General features: G+C 46.8%; 1 protein-coding gene across 1 annotated transcript in view; it reads right to left on the bottom strand.

The window, feature by feature from the left end:
• The window catches only part of LOC146210100 (sphingomyelin phosphodiesterase-like), a 375,910-nt gene that overhangs the window by 122,972 nt on the left and 232,341 nt on the right, over positions 1 to 20,597 (bottom strand). Inside the window, exons 9-11 of the mRNA XM_084607702.1 lie at positions 10,762 to 10,849; positions 8,964 to 9,046; positions 2,082 to 2,289 (exon numbers count right to left, since the gene is read on the bottom strand). Coding sequence (XP_084463828.1) covers positions 2,082 to 2,289; positions 8,964 to 9,046; positions 10,762 to 10,849 — 379 coding nt within the window. The remainder of the gene's footprint in view (positions 1 to 2,081; positions 2,290 to 8,963; positions 9,047 to 10,761; positions 10,850 to 20,597) is intronic.

Genomic DNA, 20,597 nt, shown 5'->3' with positions numbered 1-20,597 from the left:
TGGTTATCTTTCTATGCACGGCGCAGTCAGCATGGAGGGACGTTGTTCTACGATGTCTCATGTTCGAGTGCTTTGAACCTTTTTTTAGGCTGGGCCAGTTTATAGCCCTGTGCTTCAAATTCCGGTTCCATGAGCACAGGAGAACGATACCCTCTCTTTGGAGGACGTGGTTTATGGGGTTTAACCTGCCGAAGTGGCTCAGGCATTGAGAGAAGCTGTAGTTGAAGGCTCCGGATATTTCGATCACCTGGGCTTCTTTAACGTGTATTGACATCGAACAGCGCCTTGCTTTTCGACTAAATTGAAAAACAATTGGTTATCTTTCCACGCACGGCGCAGCCAGCATGCAGGGACGTTTTTCTACGATGTCTCATGTTCGAGTGCCTTGAATATTTTTCTAGGCTGGGTCAGTTTATAGCCCTGTGCTTCAAATTCTGGTTCCATGAGCACTAACGATACCCTCTCTTTGGAGGACGTGGTTTATGGGGTTTAACGTGCCGAAGTGGCCCAGGCATTGAAAGAAGCTGTAGTGGAAGGCTCCGGATATATTCGACCACCTGGGCTGCTTTGACGTGTATTGACATCGAACAGCGGCTTGCTTTTCGACTACATCGAAAAACCATTCGTTATCTTTCTATGCACGGCGCAGTCAGGATGGAGGGACGTTTTTCTACGATGTCTCATGTTCGAGTGCTTTGAAAATTTTTTTAAGCTGGGCCAGTTTATAGCCCTGTGCTTCAAATTCCGGTTCCATGAGCACTGGAGAACGATACCCCCTCTTTGGAGGATGTGGTTTATGGGGTTTAACGTGCAGAAATGGCTCAGGCATTGAGAGAAGCTGTAGTGGAAGGCTCCTGATATTTCGACCAACTGGGCTTCTTTAACGTGGATTGACAGCGCCTTGCTTTTCGACTAGATCGAAAAACATTGTTGACGTTCTACGCACGGCGCAGTCGGCATGGATGGACGTTATTCTAGGTGGCGCTTGGCACGAGTTTAATTTTGATGCATGTCTCTTATTCGAGTGCTTCGAACATTTGCGTCAGTTTATAGCGTTTTGATCTCCGGCTCCAGGAGCACTGGAGAACGAAACTTCTCTTTGGTTCTCGGTTCTCGGGTGGTTTCTCGGGTTCAGTGTCCTGAAGTGGCTCATGCTTAGAGAGACGCAGTAGTGGAGGGCTCCGGAATTTTTGACCACCTGGGCCTGCAACGTGTACTGACATAGTACACGGGCGCCTTGCTTTTCGCCTCCATCGAAAAGCGACCTCCAATGCTTGGATTCGACCCTGCATCCTTGGGCACAGTAATAGAGCGCCCTTACTAAGGGAAGGTGTGTGCAAAAAAAGACGATCACGAGAGAAGACGAGACAGGTTGTCCCGTCCTGTCTCGTCTTCTCTTGTGATCGTCGTTTTTGCGCACATACCTTCACTTCATCATGAACCAACTCGCTCAACACTGTATCCTGCTGAACACCCTAACACTGGACCAGCGCTGCATATAAGTTGGCATGACTGCTATGATCTGAGCAATTAAGACGAGAATGGTGGAGGTACGTACGTTTGTTTAATGTAAAGGAGTAATACACTACCAAGTTCAAAATATCTACCGACTGTGCGTGTGAACTAAAACTGCACGCTGGTGTTAATGAGACGTATTACAGAATCCTGGAAAGCTTCTATCTGATGATTGGTGAAGCGAATCATGGCTAATGACAGTACTTCGTGTCAACCGCGTGATAAACATTTCCTTTTAAAGATTGGATCAAATCAGTTGTAACCGTAATAGCCATCATACTCATCATACATAGATAGATGGCCTAGAGACGACAATTGAGAAGAAGTAACAATTGTTTACAACTATCTGCACAACAGACACTAAATCCCTTTGCATATGCGGCTTTGATTTTGCCGTCTATTTTAACTACGAATCGAGTTTGAGGACCAAGACAACGCGCACTTGTACTAGTGAGACGCCGTCAATAAAGCGGCGATTATTTCAACGCTTCCGCTCTTCAGGTCTTTCCTGTCCCCATTGAAAGCAGCAACAGCGGCTAACATCCCAAAATTCTCTCGTGTCTCACCCAGGTGCTGTTGGTGTAGTTGCCGTCGACGATGTAGATACGGAAGGCTGGGTGTCCCGAGTTGAAGGTAGTGGTGCTTGGCGTCACGTAGGCGATTGCGTACGGGCGCTGGCCCTGTAAGCGCTCTCTGCCCACGGGCTCGTAAAACAGCTCCAGCTCGTCCCTGTGTGTGTGTCCGAAGAACTGGGCCCGCACTGTCGACTCAAAGCTGCGTGTAGTAGAAGATACTCGTAGTGCACACCATTCAAGTTAAGAATGTGGCGTAAACAAGAATAGGCGAACTCTGAAAATCAAACTTCTGTTCCCGATTCAACTCCATAATGGGGACTCTTTCCCGATGAAGCCGACATCAGATATGGATCGTGGTTTCAATCAGCCTTGAATAATTATCGTAAGGAAGGTACACATATCATGCTGAGACTACAGTCGCACGGCGCACATCTGGTGAGGATGTCACGGCGAATAACCCTGCTGCTGATAGCTGAAACATCAACAGAAGTCTTTTTTCGGGAGGGGGGGATCGGCGTGTTATATTTCGTGCAATGAAGTAATTTCGCGAGCACAAAATACTGACAACTCTAAGGTAGGGCGAGAAAGCCTTCTCCGAAGCAGGCAGGGCATTCAACTGAAATTTTCCGTCAAGGCCTCACGTTCGTTGTCAGAGAAGAAACGTGTCGCGCCGTCGGTCAGCTACCCAGTTGCACATTTTACGCACTGCATGTTTTCGATGCGAGTTGGCAGAGCTATTGCGTCTGCATTCCTAAGACTGCAGCCAATACCTGTAAAGGCAGCAGTGTTCAAATCTATGGAAAACTTGTGAAATAAAATCGCGTAACAAAACGTGTTGTCCTAGGCCGCCTAAACAGTATTAACGATTAAATTGCTGAGTCCCGCGGTTTCCAGTCCATATTCGAGACGCAAATCACTTCATAGCCCACTAGCGTCTGATGCGCAATCGCTTACCGCTGGTATTGACAGGAGCAGGTACTCCGTAATTTTAAGGCCCTTTTTTCAGGCGTCATCCTTCTCCCAAGATGGAAGTGTAATGTGATTTTTGTAAAATGACAAAATTTGCCTAAGGACTCCCAAAATTCTGAATGGTTAGCTTACCTTAGGAGTTGTTAATGCTGAAACATTGTTCATGATCCCCGAAGTCATTTGTCTTGAAGATACCTGGAGTCATCTTAAACGTCCGAAGTAAAGGATTTTAAAGCGCTACTCATTTGCGCAGCAACAGCTAAGGTCCCGTTGGACCTTAAGAAACAGGAAGTGCTGTGCCTTCCGTAGTACCCAATTAGCGGTCGTCCCTAGTGTGAGCACGGAGGCACTTAGCCGGCGCTCGGGCTTGCCATGGATTGCTTTCAAGTGAGTCATCGCATACGGCTGATCATCGGGCCGATATAGCTCTCCGTAGCAGCGAAGAAAAAGCGTAATCAGCTCGAAACAGAGAAACTCGCATAAAAAGTATGACCGTGTATCCATGGTTAGCAGAGCTATACGCTCGGACAACTAGGCTTTATAGGAATAAACCTCTGCAATTTCTTCCTTTTCTCCCCTTTTGCCATCTCCCAGCCGGGGAAGGTGGTGAAAGTTTATATTTATTTCCATTTTAAATTACGTCAAGTAATGATTCAATCGATTGCGGGATGTAGATGTGGCGGAGAGTTTTACAATGCTACTTTAAAAAGCGAAAGCTTTTACTACTCCCTCCTTACCTTCTGCGCTGTGTGCGCGTGTTTGTTCTTCAGCCGAGGTAACCGCGCGCTCGAGTCTGCCTAGTCAAGTGATAACCATGACGTCACACAGCCACAGCTACGATTGAGCTCTGGCGCTCGCCCTGTCGATAGCCTGCGCTGCCTCTTAGCCGGTGTCAACGGATCGCAGACAATTCCAAGGCAGCAGTCGTCATGGACGACCAGGGCGAAGCGCGTCATGAACAATGCCAACAATGCAAACACGGGGGCCAGTTGGTTGATTATACTGGGGAATACTGAGCTACTTGATAGACAGAGACAAGTGAAAGACGACACACGAATGAAGCGCAAACTTACAACTGTTTGTTTTTATCAACGAAACACGTACATATATACATAAGCATTCTCGTCAAATCACAAACACATCATTCATGCGTGTGGTCAGGTATGTTATCAAACGCATGAATGATGTCTGCCAAAATAGAAGCCTGGGCGAGTTGGTATGTATACATTCTAAAACAGCGCAAAAGAACAGGGACTCGCGCTCGTGTTGTACGTTTCGTTCTCTCGTCCCTGTTCTTTTGCGCTGTTTTAGAATGAATGATGTGTTTGTGATTTGACGAGAATGTTTATGTATATATGTACGTGTTTTGTCGATAAAAACAAACAGTTGTAAGTTTGCGCTTCATTCGTGTGTCGTCTTTCACTTGTCTCTGTCTATCAAGTAGCGCAGTATTCCCCAGTACGCCTCGTGAACTGTCAGCGTCTCAGAGGTTCGTAGACGCCAGGACGAATCCGATCGACAAGTAGCTCGCCGAGAGGATGCCGTATAGAGACCAAGGGAGGCGGTCGAGCGAAGCGTGCAGCCGATTTTGTTGCCCAGGTTTATCATCATAATCATCATCATCAGCCTGCCTATACCCACTGCAGGGCGAAGGCCTCTCCCATGTTTCTCCAAGTTAAACCGGTTCTGTGCTAGCTGCATCCACTTGACCCCTGCGAACTTCTTAACCTCATCCGCCTACCTAACAATCTGCCCCCCCCCCCCCCTCCCACTGCTACGCTTTCCTTCCCTTAAAATCCAGTTTGTGACCGTAAGCGACCATCTGTTATCCTATCTTCGCACTACATGTCCTGCCCATGCCCATTTCTTCTTAATTTCCACTAGAATGTTGGTAACTTGAGTTATTTCTCTGACCCACTCTGCACGCTTCCTATCTCTCAATGTTACCCCTACCATTTTTCGTTCCATAGCCCTCTGCGTTGTCAACTTAAGCAGAACCCCCCTGGTTCTACAGGTAAGATGCAACCGTTATATACTTTCCCCTTGAGCGACGCCGGCAAGCTGCTTGTCATAATCTGCGAGTGCTTGCCAAATGCGTTTCATCCCACTCTTATTCTTCTTGTTATTTCTTTTTCATGGTCCGGATCTGCGGTTACTACCTGTCCTGAGTAGACATATTCGCCTACCACTTCCATTGCTTCGCTACCTAACGTAAACTGCTGTTCCTTCCCGAGGCTGTTGAACATTACCTTAGTTTTCTGCATATTGATTTTCAAGCCTGCTTTTCTACTTTTCCTGTCTAGATCATCAATCATTATTTGCAATTCATCCCCTGAGTTACTTAGCAAGGCAATGTCATAAGCAACTCGCAGATTACTGAGGTATTCTATATCTACCCTTATCCCTAACTGCTCGCATTCCAAGTCTGAAAACTTCCTCTAAGCGATCTGTGAATAGTACTGAGGAGATCGTGTCTTCTTGCCTAACACCTCGCTTTATGGGAATTTTGTTACTTTCTTTATGCAGAACTATAGTTGCTGTGCAGCCACTATATATATCTTCCAGCACTTTCACGTACGGCTCGTCTACCCCCTCATTTCGCAATGCCTCCAACACCGCCGAGGTTTCAATTGAGTCAAATGCTTTTTCGTAATCAATGAATGCTATGTATAAGGGCTGGTTATATTCCGAGCATTTTTCTATTACCTGGTTGATGGTATGGATATGATCGTTAGTAGAGTACCGTTTCCGAAAACCTGCTTGATCCTTTTAAAATAGTTTAAGGCGCAAAAAACAGACAAACACAAATGTAAGTGACGGGACGAAGCGTCTTGCTTGATTGCAGTCTAAGGTTGTCCTGATTCTATTAGCGATTACCTTAGTAAATACCTTATACGTAACAGACACAGTAAGCTGACTGGTCTGTAATTTTTAAGGTCCTTAGCGTCCCTTTCTTAAGAATAAGGATAATGTTTGCGTTCTTCCATGGTTCCGGTACCGTCGATAACTTCAGGCACTGTATGCACAGGGTGGCCAGTTTTTGTAGTACAATATCCCCCCCCCCCCCCCCCCGTCTTTCAACAAATCTATAGTTATCTGATCCTTTCCATAGTTTCTATTGCTTTCGTAACCTCGTCCTTCGTCACTGGTGGAACGTCTGATTGTTTTTCCCTACCGCGAATCTCATTACGGTCCTGATTACTTTCGCTACTGCAGAGATCTGTATCAAACTTCTCGGCTTTGATACAGATACTTTGACTATCTTGTCCATATTCGTGATGACGTTGCCCGCATGTCCCTTAGCGCATACATCTGATTTTTGCCTATGCTCAATTTCTTCTTCACCGCTTTAAGGCTTCCCCCGTTCTTTACAGCCTGCTCAATTTTCTCCATGTTATACTTGCTTATATCGGCCACTTTGCGCTTATTGCTAAGCTTTGATATCTCTGCAGACTCCGCCAATTCTATCCGATCTGTTGGATTGACAGCTTTATGGTCTGGCGTTTCTTAATCAAATATTTCGTCTCCTTAGACAGCTTACCGGTATCCTCTCTAACTATCCTACCGCCAGCTTCTACAGCGCACTCAGTAATGATATCTCTGAAGTTATTGTTTATTGCTTCTAGGGTAATGTCGCCATCTTCGGTTAGAGCTGATTATCTATTCTGTAGCGAGATCTTGAACTCTTCTGCCTTCCCCCTCACCGCTAATTCGTTGATGGACTTCTTTTTTTACTAATCTGTAGCGTTCCTTCTTCAGATTTAGACTAATTCTGGACCTCACTATCCTGTGGTCACTGCATCGTAGTTTTCCGATTGCCTCTACATCTTGCATAATGGCGGGGGTTGACCACATAATGAAGTCGATTTCATTTTTAGACTCTCCGTTAGGACTTTTCCATGTCGATTTCCGGTTCTTCTGTTTGCTGAAGAAGGTATTCATGATTCGTAAGTTATTGCGCTCTGCAAACTCAACTAGTAACTCCCCCCTGCTATTCCTAGAACCAATGCCATAGTCACCTACTGCCTGGTCTCCTGCCTGTTTTTCCCCTACCTTGGCATTGAAGTCACCCATTAGTACACTATACTGCGTCTTTACCTTTCGCATTGCCGATTCTACAGCTTTGTAGAAGCTTTCAACTGCCTGGTCATCATAACTTCATGTAGGTGCATAGGCCTGTACAACCTTCAGTTTACACTGCTTATTGGTCCTAATTACAATGCCTGACACCCTCTCACTAATACAGTAGAATTCATCTATATTACCCGCTACATACTTATTGACAAGGAAACGTACTCAGTTCTCGCCGCTCCGGTAAACCTCGATAACACAGTACATGCCCATCCTTCAGTACAGTATATGCCTCATTCGGCCTCCTAACCTCACTAAGCCCTATGACATCCCATTTCAAACCCTCTAGTTCCTCTAACAGCACTGCTAAACTAGCTTCGCTGGCTAGGGTTCTAGCGTTAAACGTTGCCAGGGTCAGTTTCTAATGGCGGCCTGTCCAGTGGAGCCAGGAATTCTTATCACACCCTGCTGCATCACAGGTCTGAGCCGTGGTCAGTTGTTCCGCAGCCGCTAGTGACTGAGGGCCAGGGTTTTATAGGCATAATCATGGGAGGTTACGGCCAATTACTGCACCAGGATGGCCAACTCCTGTTATGGTGATGGAGTGCGTTGCAGGAGGTGTTCACCGGCATCAGGTCGCACCCCAAACCCTTTTATGCAATTCCATCGACACGCGAGTTTTTTTTTCTTATCCGGTGGAGAATTGCGCGGCACCGGCATTCGAGCATCAGTCCTCTTGCATGCGAGGCGGATGTTCTACCGCTACTCTACCGCTGCCCGCCCAAATCATCGCTCAGCATCATCATCATCATCATCAGCCTGACTATACCCACTGCAGGGCGAAGGCCACTCCCATATTTCTCCAATTAACCCGGATCTGTGCTAGCTGCCTCCACTTGACCCCTGCGAACTTCTTAACCTCATCCGCCCAACTAACTTTCTGCCGCCCCCTGCTACGCTTTCCTTTCCTTGGAATCCAGTTTGTTACCCTGAGCGACCCTCGGTTATCCTCTCTTCGTACTGCATGGCCTGCCCATGTCCATTTCTTCTTAATTTCCACTAGAATGTCGGTCACTTGAGCTATTTCTCTGACCCACTCTGCAGTTTTCCTGTCTCTTAATGTTACCCCTACCATTTTTCGTTCCATAGCCCTCTGGGTTGTCCTCAATTTACGTAGAACCTTCTTGGTTAGCCTCCACGTTTCAGTCCCATAGGTGAGTACAGGTAAGATGCAGCTGTTGTATACTTTCATCTTGAGCGATACCGGTAAGCAGCTAGTCATAATCTGCGAGTGCTGGCCAAATGCGCTCCATCCCAATCTTATTCTTCTTGTTATTTCCTTTTCATGGTCCGGATCTTCGGTTACTACCTGTCCTAAGTAGACATATTCGCCTACTACTTCCAGTACTTCGCTACCTAATATAAACTGTTCTTCCTTCCCGAGGCTGTTGAACATTACCTTAGTCTTCTGGATATTGATTATCAAACCTACCTTTCTACTTTTCCTGTCTAGGTCATCAATCATTATTTGCAGTTCATTAGCAAGGCAATGTCATCAGCAAATCTCAGATTACTCAGGTATTCTCCATCTACCCTTATCCCTAACTGCTCCCATTCCAAGTCTCTGAATACTTCCTCTAAGCAAGCTGTGAATAGTACTGGGGAGATTGTGTCTCCTTGCGATCATCGCTCAACATGTATTTAATTTTCTTAGGGGCGCTGATTTCGCTTCCTGTGGGGCATCTAATTATTTCTCAATAAAGAATTTGCTTTGTTTAGCGGAACCGTGGTCTCTACGAAGCAGTTTTCGCACTCCCTGTCCACGTTACGCACCGTCCGATGATATTATTGTAATTACTGCTCCAGACGTGCAGGCAGTCATCCTGTCCAGGAGGGATGTGGCCAATGATGTGGACCTGCGCAGAACACCGATAAGCCTCCAGTGCAAAACAGGCTTTCATAAGCGTGAAAGCATCAACGTAAACGAGTGGATTGTTCAGCTTGCTGGTACGTTTATTTATTTTTATTTTATTTATGCATACTGCGGTCTTTTTACCAGACCTTAGCAGGGTGGGTACATACCCACAAATGAACATACAGAAAAACAAAACAATATTGGTGAATTATTTCAAGTGCTCTTCAAATGACCTTATTGATTTTTTTGTGAGCGGCGTCGCTAGTAAGATTATTCCAGTCAACTATGGTGCGAGGGAAGTAAGAGTACTTAAAGGAACTAGCTCTTGAAGTTAAAGGCGGTATTTTGATTTTTGTTGGTGACGGTGTGTCATTTGTATGTTATTATTGTAATGTCTTGTTATAGCTGAAAGAACTTTGACCTACAAATGCGATTTCTCTCACTTATTGACAGGAAACCACATTGTTGAAGCAAATTCGTAATTGAGCAACAGCCATATTTGTTAAAGATAAATATTGTTGCTTTCCGTTGGATGCGTTCTAGTTTGTCGGTATTCGATGCGGTCAATGGGTCCCAAATTATGAAGGCATATTCAAACTTTGGGCGAACTATGGTGTTGTGTGCGAGAAATCGTATGGTTGGCGTAGCTGATTTTAAAGATCGTCTAAGAAGAAAACGGTTTACGGAGGGCACTAGCTGCCACAATGTCGATGTATTTCGTCATTGATAAGCTATTAGTAATCCAGAGACCGAGGTATTTGTAATGCGTTACTTCTCAGAGAGTGATGTTGTCAGTGCAGTACGGGAACAAAAAGGGCTTTTTTTCTGAGTACTTCGCATGAATACCGTCAGTTCATAGTTAATTGCAATTTGCCACTTTTCGCACCATGCTAGTACTTTCGAAAAAGATTTTAAAGAAAACTGCCGCGCAAAAGAAAAGGCTCTTCCTTGTCTCTGTATTTTCTTTTTCCTTTATTTTTTGAGCAGCAGTTTTTAATTAGAGCATGTACTGCAAAGTACCACTTTCTATGTTCACAGCGTTTCTTTATTTGCTTTGATCAGCAGTTTTTCATGGTTTTAGAGCATGTGTTGCAAAGTACGCCACTGGCTATTATGCCATAAGTAAACCTGTTACACACAGTGACCTGCGATAAATTGAAAATACATTCTGCAGCTTTTTTTTTGCTTAGGCTCCTCCATAATGTTATGGAAAATAAATAATTGAATTGGATTGCCTATGTTAAAAATTAATTCTTTAGGTAGATGAGAACAGCTTGTCATCCCGGGCCGCTTTCTGCACGCACACGTCGTTAGGCACCTTTACATCAACTCGAGGAACACAGGGCGAACAGGCAGCCGGTGTGAATGAAGGATCACAAACCTCACCAATCTGGTTAAACCGCCGCTGGTCTTCATAGTAAAGCTCGCCGAATGTGATAACGGGATATCGACAAGCGGGCAGCAAAGACACTTAAATTATCGCTAGACCGCGACAGCTGTACAGGCCACGTTTGTATCTAATGCCGCATCACTGTCGTTGGTGTAACACCTCACGAGCAACGCGCCAAAGTGATTGTTTAGAAAACACCCACGTCAGATATGACGTCTTGCTAACACGTCACATGTATTGACATGTAACAGATGAATTGCTGAACTATAAAATCGTTACAATATAATGCTATGTTTTTATTACTTCCGGAAGAGAAATAAGCATACCTTTTCACCCTTCATCTCAGATTCCTCGAGCTCGGTAATGAGAAAAGCCAGCTGCTCAGCCGGGTCGCGTGGGTCCAGTACAAGCCACCTATAATGCAAGGCACCGATTTCATCTGAAACTGTACTTCTCAGCTTTATGCCCTCAGACTGCAGCTCAATTTATATCTTATTTGCCCCGATTTCTGTAGTGTTCACTGTTGAAAATATTTTAGTTTTTTACCATCGACAGCATTCTGCGCGTTAATTTCTTAGCAGCACTTTCAAAATGTCGATCACAATCACGTGTAGACGGCACCACAATATTTGGGGTAATTCTTGAATAGCTGTGGATGAGAAGAATTTTGATGGGGTACGGTATGGTAGGTACGGTGTGGTGCGGTACGGTATGGTTCGGTTGCGGTACGGCACGGTATGATACTGTACGGTATGGTGTGTGTATATGGCGTGTGCTATTGGGGCCCTTTAGCGAACTGCTCTGAATTTTTTGACCGCCTCTGGTTCTTTTTTTGTGCTGCACATTAAAGGACGACAAAGCGTCGCCACATTGCGCCCTCCATTCAAACAAGCGCGCCACGGCCGGTATCCAACCTACGTGTCTTCTGTTCAGTCCTCGTCTGTTGCCTACTTGTTTCTCGTCTTCGAACTTGGCAGTTGAACTCTCTAAGCATTGAGCTAGTGCGTCAGCTCAGGTCAATTTGGAGTAACTTTTAAGTAGAGTAGGACTGAGCAATCGCGTCAAGGCACTGGAATTTAGAATAAATATTAGGTAGAGCGTTGCACACGACCATGGTAATAAGGACTGAGCCACGTGGTCAGATTAGCAGAATTTAGAGAGTAAGGTTTAAGTAAAACGTGGCACAGATCTATGGTAACAAGGATTGAACGGCCGCTTCAAGGCACGAGAATTTAGAGAGTAGTACGGTTTAAGTAAAGCGTGGCACACAGGGATGGCGACAAGGACTGAGCGACCGCGCCTAGGCACGATAATTTAAAGAGTAAGGTTAAAGTAAAACGAGGCACTCAGCGATGCAACAAGGACTGAGCGACCGCGTCTAGGCACGAGAATTTAAATAGTAAGGTTTAAGTAGGGCGTAGCACACAGCGATGGCAACAAGGACTGAGCGACCGCGTCAAGGCACGAGAATTTAAAGAGTAAGGTTAAAGTAAAACGAGGCACTCAGCGATGGCAACAAGGACTGAGCAACCGCGTCTAGGCACGAGAATTTAAAGAGTAAGGTTTAAGTAGGGCGTAGCACACAGCGATGGCAACAAGGACTGAGCGACCGCGTCAAGGCACGAGAATTTACAGAGTAAGGTTAAAGTAAAACGAGGCACACAACGATGGAAACAAGGACTGAGCGACCGCGTCTAGGCACGAGAATTTACAGAGTAAGGTTAAAGTAAAACGAGGCACTCAGCGATGGCAACAAGGACTGAGCGACCGCGTCTAGGCACGAGAATTTAAAGAGTAAGGTTTAAGTAGGCCGTAGCACACAGCGATGGAAACAAGGACTGAGCGACCGCGTCAAGGCACGAGAATTTACAGAGTAAGGTTAAAGTAAAACGAGGCACTCAGCGATGGCAACAAGGACTGAGCGACCGCGTCTAGGCACGAGAATTTAACGAGTAAGGTTTAAGTAGGGCGTAGCACACAGCAATGGCAACAAGGACTGAGCGACCGCGTCAAGGCACGAGAATTTAAAGAGTAAGGTTAAAGTAAAACGAGGCACTCAGCGATGGCAACAAGGACTGAGCGACCGCGTCTAGGCACGAGAATTTAAAGAGTAAGGTTTAAGTAGGCCGTAGCACACAGCGATGGCAACAAGGACTGAGCGACCGCGTCAAGGCACGAGAATTTACAGAGTAAGGTTAAAGTAAAACGAGGCACTCAGCGATGGCAACAAGGACTGAGCGACCGCGTCTAGGCACGAGAATTTAACGAGTAAGGTTTAAGTAGGGCGTAGCACACAGCAATGGCAACAAGGACTGAGCGACCGCGTCAAGGCACGAGAATTTAAAAAGTAAGGTTAAAGTAAAACGAGGCACTCAGCGATGGCAACAAGGACTGAGCGACCGCGTCTAGGCACGAGAATTTAAACAGTAAGGTTTAAGTAGGGCGTAGAACATAGCGATGGCAGCAAGGACTGAGCGACCGCGTCAAGGCACGAGAATTTAAAGAGTAAGGTTAAAGTAAAACGAGGCACTCAGCAATGGCAGCAAGGACTGAGCGACCGCGTCGAGGCACGAGGATTTAAAGAGTAAGGTTTAAGTAGGGCGTAACACACAGCGATGGCAACAAGGACTGAGCGACCGCGTCAAGGCACGAGAATTTACAGAGTAAGGTTAAAGTAAAACGAAGCACACAGCGATGGCAACAAGGACTGAGCGACCGCGCCTAGGCACGAGAATTTAGAGAGTAAGGTTTAAGTAAGGCGTAGCGCACAGCGATGGCAACAAGGACTTAGCGACCACGTCAAGGCACGAGAATTTACAGAGTAAGGTTAAAGTAAAACGAGGCACACAGCGATGGCAACAAGGACTGAGCGACCGCGTGTAGGCACGAGAATTTAAAGAGTAAGGTTAAAGTAAAACGAGGCACTCAGCGATGGCAACAAGGACTGAGCGACCGCGTCTAGGGACGAGTATTTAAGGAGTAAGGTTAAAGTAAAACGAGGCACTCAGCGATGGCAACAAGGACTGAGCGACCGCGTGTAGGCACGAGAATTTAAAAAGTAAGGTTTAAGTAGGGCGTAGCACACAGCGATGGCAACAAGGACTGAGCGACCGCGTCAAGGCACGAGAATTTACAGAGTAAGGTTAAAGTAAAACGAGGCACACAGCGATGGCAACAAGGACGAGCGACCGCGTCTAGGCAAGAGAATTTAAAGAGCAAGGTTAAAGTAAAACGAGGCACTCAGCGATTGCAACAAGGACTGAGCGACCGCATCTAGGCACGAGAATTGAAAGAGTAAGGTTAAAGTAAAACGAGGCACTCAGCGATGGCAACAAGGACGGAGCGACCGCATCTAAGCACGAGAATTTTGAGAGTAAGGTTTAGGTAAGGCGTAGCACACAGCGATGGCAACAAGGACTGAGCGACCGCATCTAGGCAAGAGAATTTATGAGTAAGGTTCAAAAAAAACGAAGCACACAGCGATGGCAACAAGGACTGAGCGACCGCATCTAGGCAAGAGAATTTAATCAGTAAGGTTCAAGTAAAACGAGGCACTCAGCGATAGCAACAAGGACTAAGCGACCGCGTCTAGGCACGAGAATTTAATGAGTAAGGTTAAAGTAAAACGAGGCACTCAGCGATGGCAACAAGGAGTGAGCGACCGCGTCTAGGCACGAGAATGTACAGAGTAAGGTTACAGTAGGGCGTAGCACACAGCGATGGCAACAAGGACTGAGCGACCGCGTCTAGGCACGAGAATTTAAAGAGTAAGGTTAAAGTAAAACGAGGCACTCAACGATGGCAACAAGGACTGAGCGACCGCGTCTAGGCACGAGAATTTAAAGAGTAAGGTTAAAGTAAAACGAGGCACACAGCGATGGCAACAAGGACTGAGCGACCGCGTCAAGGCACGAGAATTTAAAGAGTAAGGTTAAAGTAAAACGAGGCACTCAGCGATGGCAACAAGGACTGAGCAACCGCGTCTAGGCACGAGAATTTAAAGAGTAAGGTTTAAGTAGGGCGTAGCACACAGCGATGGCAACAAGGACGAGCGACCGCGTCAAGGCACGAGAATTTACAGAGTAAGGTTAAAGTAAAACGAGGCACACAACGATGGAAACAAGGACTGAGCGACCGCGTCTAGGCACGAGAATTTACAGAGTAAGGTTAAAGTAAAACGAGGCACTCAGCGATGGCAACAAGGACTGAGCGACCGCGTCTAGGCACGAGAATTTAAAGAGTAAGGTTTAAGTAGGCCGTAGCACACAGCGATGGCAACAAGGACTGAGCGACCGCGTCAAGGCACGAGAATTTACAGAGTAAGGTTAAAGTAAAACGAGGCACTCAGCGATGGCAACAAGGACTGAGCGACCGCGTCTAGGCACGAGAATTTAACGAGTAAGGGTTAAGTAGGGCGTAGCACACAGCGATGGCAACAAGGACTGAGCGACCGCGTCAAGGCACGAGAATTTAAAGAGTAAGGTTAAAGTAAAACGAGGCACTCAGCGATGGCAACAAGGACTGAGCGACCGCGTCTAGGCACGAGAATTTAAACAGTAAGGTTTAAGTAGGGCGTAGCACATAGCGATGGCAACAAGGACTGAGCGACCGCGTCAAGGCACGAGAATTTAAAGAGTAAGGTTAAAGTAAAACGAAGCACTCAGCGATGGCAACAAGGACTGAGCGACCGCGTTTAGGCACGAGGATTTAAAGAGTAAGGTTTAAGTAGGGCGTAACACACAGCGATGGCAACAAGGACTGAGCGACCGCGTCAAGGCACGAGAATTTACAGAGTAAGGTTAAAGTAAAACGAAGCACACAGCGATGGCAACAAGGACTGAGCGACCGCGCCTAGGCACGAGAATTTAGAGAGTAAGGTTTAAGTAAGGCGTAGCGCACAGCGATGGCAACAAGGACTGAGCGACCACGTCAAGGCACGAGAATTTACAGAGTAAGGTTAAAGTAAAACGAGGCACACAGCGATGGCAACAAGGACTGAGCGACCGCGTGTAGGCACGAGAATTTAAAGAGTAAGGTTAAAGTAAAACGAGGCACTCAGCCATGGCAACAAGGACTGAGCGACCGCGTCTAAGCACGAGAATTTAAGGAGTAAGGTTAAAGTAAAACGAGGCACTCAGCGATGGCAACAAGGACTGAGCGACCGTGTCTAGGCACGAGAATTTAAAAAGTAAGGTTTAAGTAGGGCGTAGCACACAGCGATGGCAACAAGGACTGAGCGACCGCGTCAAGGCACGAGAATTTACAGAGTAAGGTTAAAGTAAAACGAGGCACACAGCGATGGCAACAAGGACGAGCGACCGCGTCTAGGCAAGAGAATTTAAAAAGCAAGGTTAAAGTAAAACGAGGCACTCAGCGATTGCAACAAGGACTGAGCGACCGCATCTAGGCACGAGAATTGAAAGAGTAAGGTTAAAGTAAAACGAGGCACTCAGCGATGGCAACAAGGACTGAGCGACCGCATCTAGGCAAGAGAATTTATGAGTAAGGTTCAAAGAAAACGAAGCACACAGCGATGGCAACAAGGACTGAGCGACCGCATCTAGGCAAGAGAATTTAATCAATAAGGTTCAAGTAAAACGAGGCACTCAGCGATGGCAACAAGGAGTGAGCGACCGCGTCTAGGCACGAGAACGTACAGAGTAAGGTTACAGTAGGGCGTAGCACACAGCGATGGCAACAAGGACGGAGCGACCGCATCTAAGCACGAGAATTTTGAGAGTAAGGTTTAGGTAAGGCGTAGCACACAGCGATGGCAACAAGGACTGAGCGACCGCATCTAGGCAAGAGAATTTATGAGTAAGGTTCAAAAAAAACGAAGCACACAGCGATGGCAACAAGGACTGAGCGACCGCATCTAGGCAAGAGAATTTAATCAGTAAGGTTCAAGTAAAACGAGGCACTCAGCGATAGCAACAAGGACTAAGCGACCGCGTCTAGGCACGAGAATTTAATGAGTAAGGTTAAAGTAAAACGAGGCACTCAGCGATGGCAACAAGGAGTGAGCGACCGCGTCTAGGCACGAGAATGTACAGAGTAAGGTTACAGTAGGGCGTAGCACACAGCGATGGCAACAAGGACTGAGCGACCGCGTCTAGGCACGAGAATTTAAAGAGTAAGGTTAAAGTAAAACGAGGCACTCAACGATGGCAACAAGGACTGAGCGACCGCGTCTAGGCACGAGAATTTAAAGAGTAAGGTTAAAGTAAAACGAGGCACACAGCGATGGCAACAAGGACTGAGCGACCGCGTCAAGGCACGAGAATTTAAAGAGTAAGGTTAAAGTAAAACGAGGCACTCAGCGATGGCAACAAGGACTGAGCAACCGCGTCTAGGCACGAGAATTTAAAGAGTAAGGTTTAAGTAGGGCGTAGCACACAGCGATGGCAACAAGGACGAGCGACCGCGTCAAGGCACGAGAATTTACAGAGTAAGGTTAAAGTAAAACGAGGCACACAACGATGGAAACAAGGACTGAGCGACCGCGTCTAGGCACGAGAATTTACAGAGTAAGGTTAAAGTAAAACGAGGCACTCAGCGATGGCAACAAGGACTGAGCGACCGCGTCTAGGCACGAGAATTTAAAGAGTAAGGTTTAAGTAGGCCGTAGCACACAGCGATGGCAACAAGGACTGAGCGACCGCGTCAAGGCACGAGAATTTACAGAGTAAGGTTAAAGTAAAACGAGGCACTCAGCGATGGCAACAAGGACTGAGCGACCGCGTCTAGGCACGAGAATTTAACGAGTAAGGGTTAAGTAGGGCGTAGCACACAGCGATGGCAACAAGGACTGAGCGACCGCGTCAAGGCACGAGAATTTAAAGAGTAAGGTTAAAGTAAAACGAGGCACTCAGCGATGGCAACAAGGACTGAGCGACCGCGTCTAGGCACGAGAATTTAAACAGTAAGGTTTAAGTAGGGCGTAGCACATAGCGATGGCAACAAGGACTGAGCGACCGCGTCAAGGCACGAGAATTTAAAGAGTAAGGTTAAAGTAAAACGAAGCACTCAGCGATGGCAACAAGGACTGAGCGACCGCGTTTAGGCACGAGGATTTAAAGAGTAAGGTTTAAGTAGGGCGTAACACACAGCGATGGCAACAAGGACTGAGCGACCGCGTCAAGGCACGAGAATTTACAGAGTAAGGTTAAAGTAAAACGAAGCACACAGCGATGGCAACAAGGACTGAGCGACCGCGCCTAGGCACGAGAATTTAGAGAGTAAGGTTTAAGTAAGGCGTAGCGCACAGCGATGGCAACAAGGACTGAGCGACCACGTCAAGGCACGAGAATTTACAGAGTAAGGTTAAAGTAAAACGAGGCACACAGCGATGGCAACAAGGACTGAGCGACCGCGTGTAGGCACGAGAATTTAAAGAGTAAGGTTAAAGTAAAACGAGGCACTCAGCCATGGCAACAAGGACTGAGCGACCGCGTCTAAGCACGAGAATTTAAGGAGTAAGGTTAAAGTAAAACGAGGCACTCAGCGATGGCAACAAGGACTGAGCGACCGTGTCTAGGCACGAGAATTTAAAAAGTAAGGTTTAAGTAGGGCGTAGCACACAGCGATGGCAACAAGGACTGAGCGACCGCGTCAAGGCACGAGAATTTACAGAGTAAGGTTAAAGTAAAACGAGGCACACAGCGATGGCAACAAGGACGAGCGACCGCGTCTAGGCAAGAGAATTTAAAAAGCAAGGTTAAAGTAAAACGAGGCACTCAGCGATTGCAACAAGGACTGAGCGACCGCATCTAGGCACGAGAATTGAAAGAGTAAGGTTAAAGTAAAACGAGGCACTCAGCGATGGCAACAAGGACTGAGCGACCGCATCTAGGCAAGAGAATTTATGAGTAAGGTTCAAAGAAAACGAAGCACACAGCGATGGCAACAAGGACTGAGCGACCGCATCTAGGCAAGAGAATTTAATCAATAAGGTTCAAGTAAAACGAGGCACTCAGCGATGGCAACAAGGAGTGAGCGACCGCGTCTAGGCACGAGAATGTACAGAGTAAGGTTACAGTAGGGCGTAGCACACAGCGATGGCAACAAGGACTGAGCGACCGCGTCTAGGCACGAGAATTTAAAGAGTAAGGTTAAAGTAAAACGAGGCACTCAACGATGGCAACAAGGACTGAGCGACCGCGTCTAGGCACGAGAATTTAAAGAGTAAGGTTAAAGTAAAACGAGGCACACAGCGATGGCAACAAGGACTGAGCGACCGCGTCTAGGCACGAGAATTTAAAGAGTAAGGTTAAAGTAAAACGAGGCACACAGCGATGGCAACAAGGACTGAGCGACCGCGTCTAGGCACGAGAATTTAAAGAGAAAGGTTAAAGTAAAACGAGGCACTCAACGATGGCAACAAGGACTGAGCGGACCGCATCTAGGCAAGAGAATTTAATGAGTAAGGTTCAAGTAAAACGAAGCACACAGCGATGGCAACAAGGACTGAGCGACCGCGTCTAGGCACGAAAATTTAAAGAGAAAGGTTAAAGTAAAACGAGGCACTCAACGATGGCAACAAGGACTGAGCGACCGCGTCTAGGCACGAGAATTTAAAGAGTAAGGTTAAAGTAAAACGAGGCACACAGCGATGGCAACAAGGACTGAGCGACCGCGTCTAGGCACGAGAATTTAAAGAGTAAGGTTAAAGTAAAACGAGGCACACAGCGATGGCAACAAGGACTGAGCGACCGCGCCTTGGCACGAGAATTTAAAGAGTAAGGTTAAAGTAAAACGAGGCACTCAGCGATGGCAACAAGGACTGAGCGACCGCGTCTAGGCACGAGAATTTAAGGAGTAAGGTTAAAGTAAAATGAGGCACTCAGCGATGGCAACAAGGACTGAGCGACCGCGTCTAGGCACGAGAATTTAAAGATTAAGGTTAAAGTAAAACGAGGCACTCAGCGATGGCAACAAGAACTGAGCGACCGCGTCTAGGCACGAGAATTTAAGGAGTAAGGTTAAAGTAAAACGAGGCACTCAGCGATGGCAACAAGGACTGAGCGACCGCGTCTAGGCACGAGAATTTAAAGATTAAGGGTAAAGTAAAACGAGGCACTCAGCGATGGCAACAAGGACTGAGCGACCGCGTCTAGGCACGAGAATTTAAAGAGTAAGGTTAAAGTAAAACGAGGCACACAGCGATGGCAACAAGGACTGAGCGACCGCGCCTTGGCACGAGAATTTAAAGAGTAAGGTTAAAGTAAAACGAGGCACTCAGCGATGGCAACAAGGACTGAGCGACCGCGTCTAGGCACGAGAAATTAAGGAGTAAGGTTAAAGTAAAATGAGGCACTCAGCGATGGCAACAAGGACTGAGCGACCGCGTCTAGGCACGAGAATTTAAAGATTAAGGTTAAAGTAAAACGAGGCACTCAGCGATGGCAACAAGGACTGAGCGACCGCGTCTAGGCACGAGAATTTAACGAGTAAGGGTTAAGTAGGGCGTAGCACACAGCGATGGCAACAAGGACTGAGCGACCGCGTCAAGGCACGAGAATTTAAAGAGTAAGGTTAAAGTAAAACGAGGCACTCAGCGATGGCAACAAGGATTGAGCGACCGCGTCTAGGCACGAGAATTTAAACAGTAAGGTTTAAGTAGGGCGTAGCACATAGCGATGGCAACAAGGACTGAGCGACCGCGTCAAGGCACGAGAATTTAAAGAGTAAGGTTAAAGTAAAACGAAGCACTCAGCGATGGCAGCAAGGACTGAGCGACCGCGTTTAGGCACGAGGATTTAAAGAGTAAGGTTTAAGTAGGGCGTAACACACAGCGATGGCAACAAGGACTGAGCGACCGCGTCAAGGCACGAGAATTTACAGAGTAAGGTTAAAGTAAAACGAGGCACACAGCGATGGCAACAAGGACTGAGCGACCGCGTCTAGTCAAGAGAATTTAAAGAGCAAGGTTAAAGTAAAACGAGGCACTCAGCGATGGCAACAAGGACTGAGCGACCGCATCTAGGCACGAGAATTGAAAGAGTAAGGTTAAAGTAAAACGAGGCACTCAGCGATGGCAACAAGGACTGAGCGACCGCATCTAAGCACGAGAATTTTGAGAGTAAGGTTTAGGTAAGGCGTAGCACACAGCGATGGCAACAAGGACTGAGCGACCGCATCTAGGCAAGAGAATTTATGAGTA

This window comes from Amblyomma maculatum, chromosome 1 (assembly GCF_055883805.1).
Source record: "Amblyomma maculatum isolate TAMU_Amacu chromosome 1, ASM5588380v1, whole genome shotgun sequence".
Taxonomy (NCBI): domain Eukaryota; kingdom Metazoa; phylum Arthropoda; class Arachnida; order Ixodida; family Ixodidae; genus Amblyomma; species Amblyomma maculatum.
The sequence above is the reverse complement of the archived record's forward strand: the minus strand, read 5'-3'. Positions and strand labels throughout refer to the sequence as shown.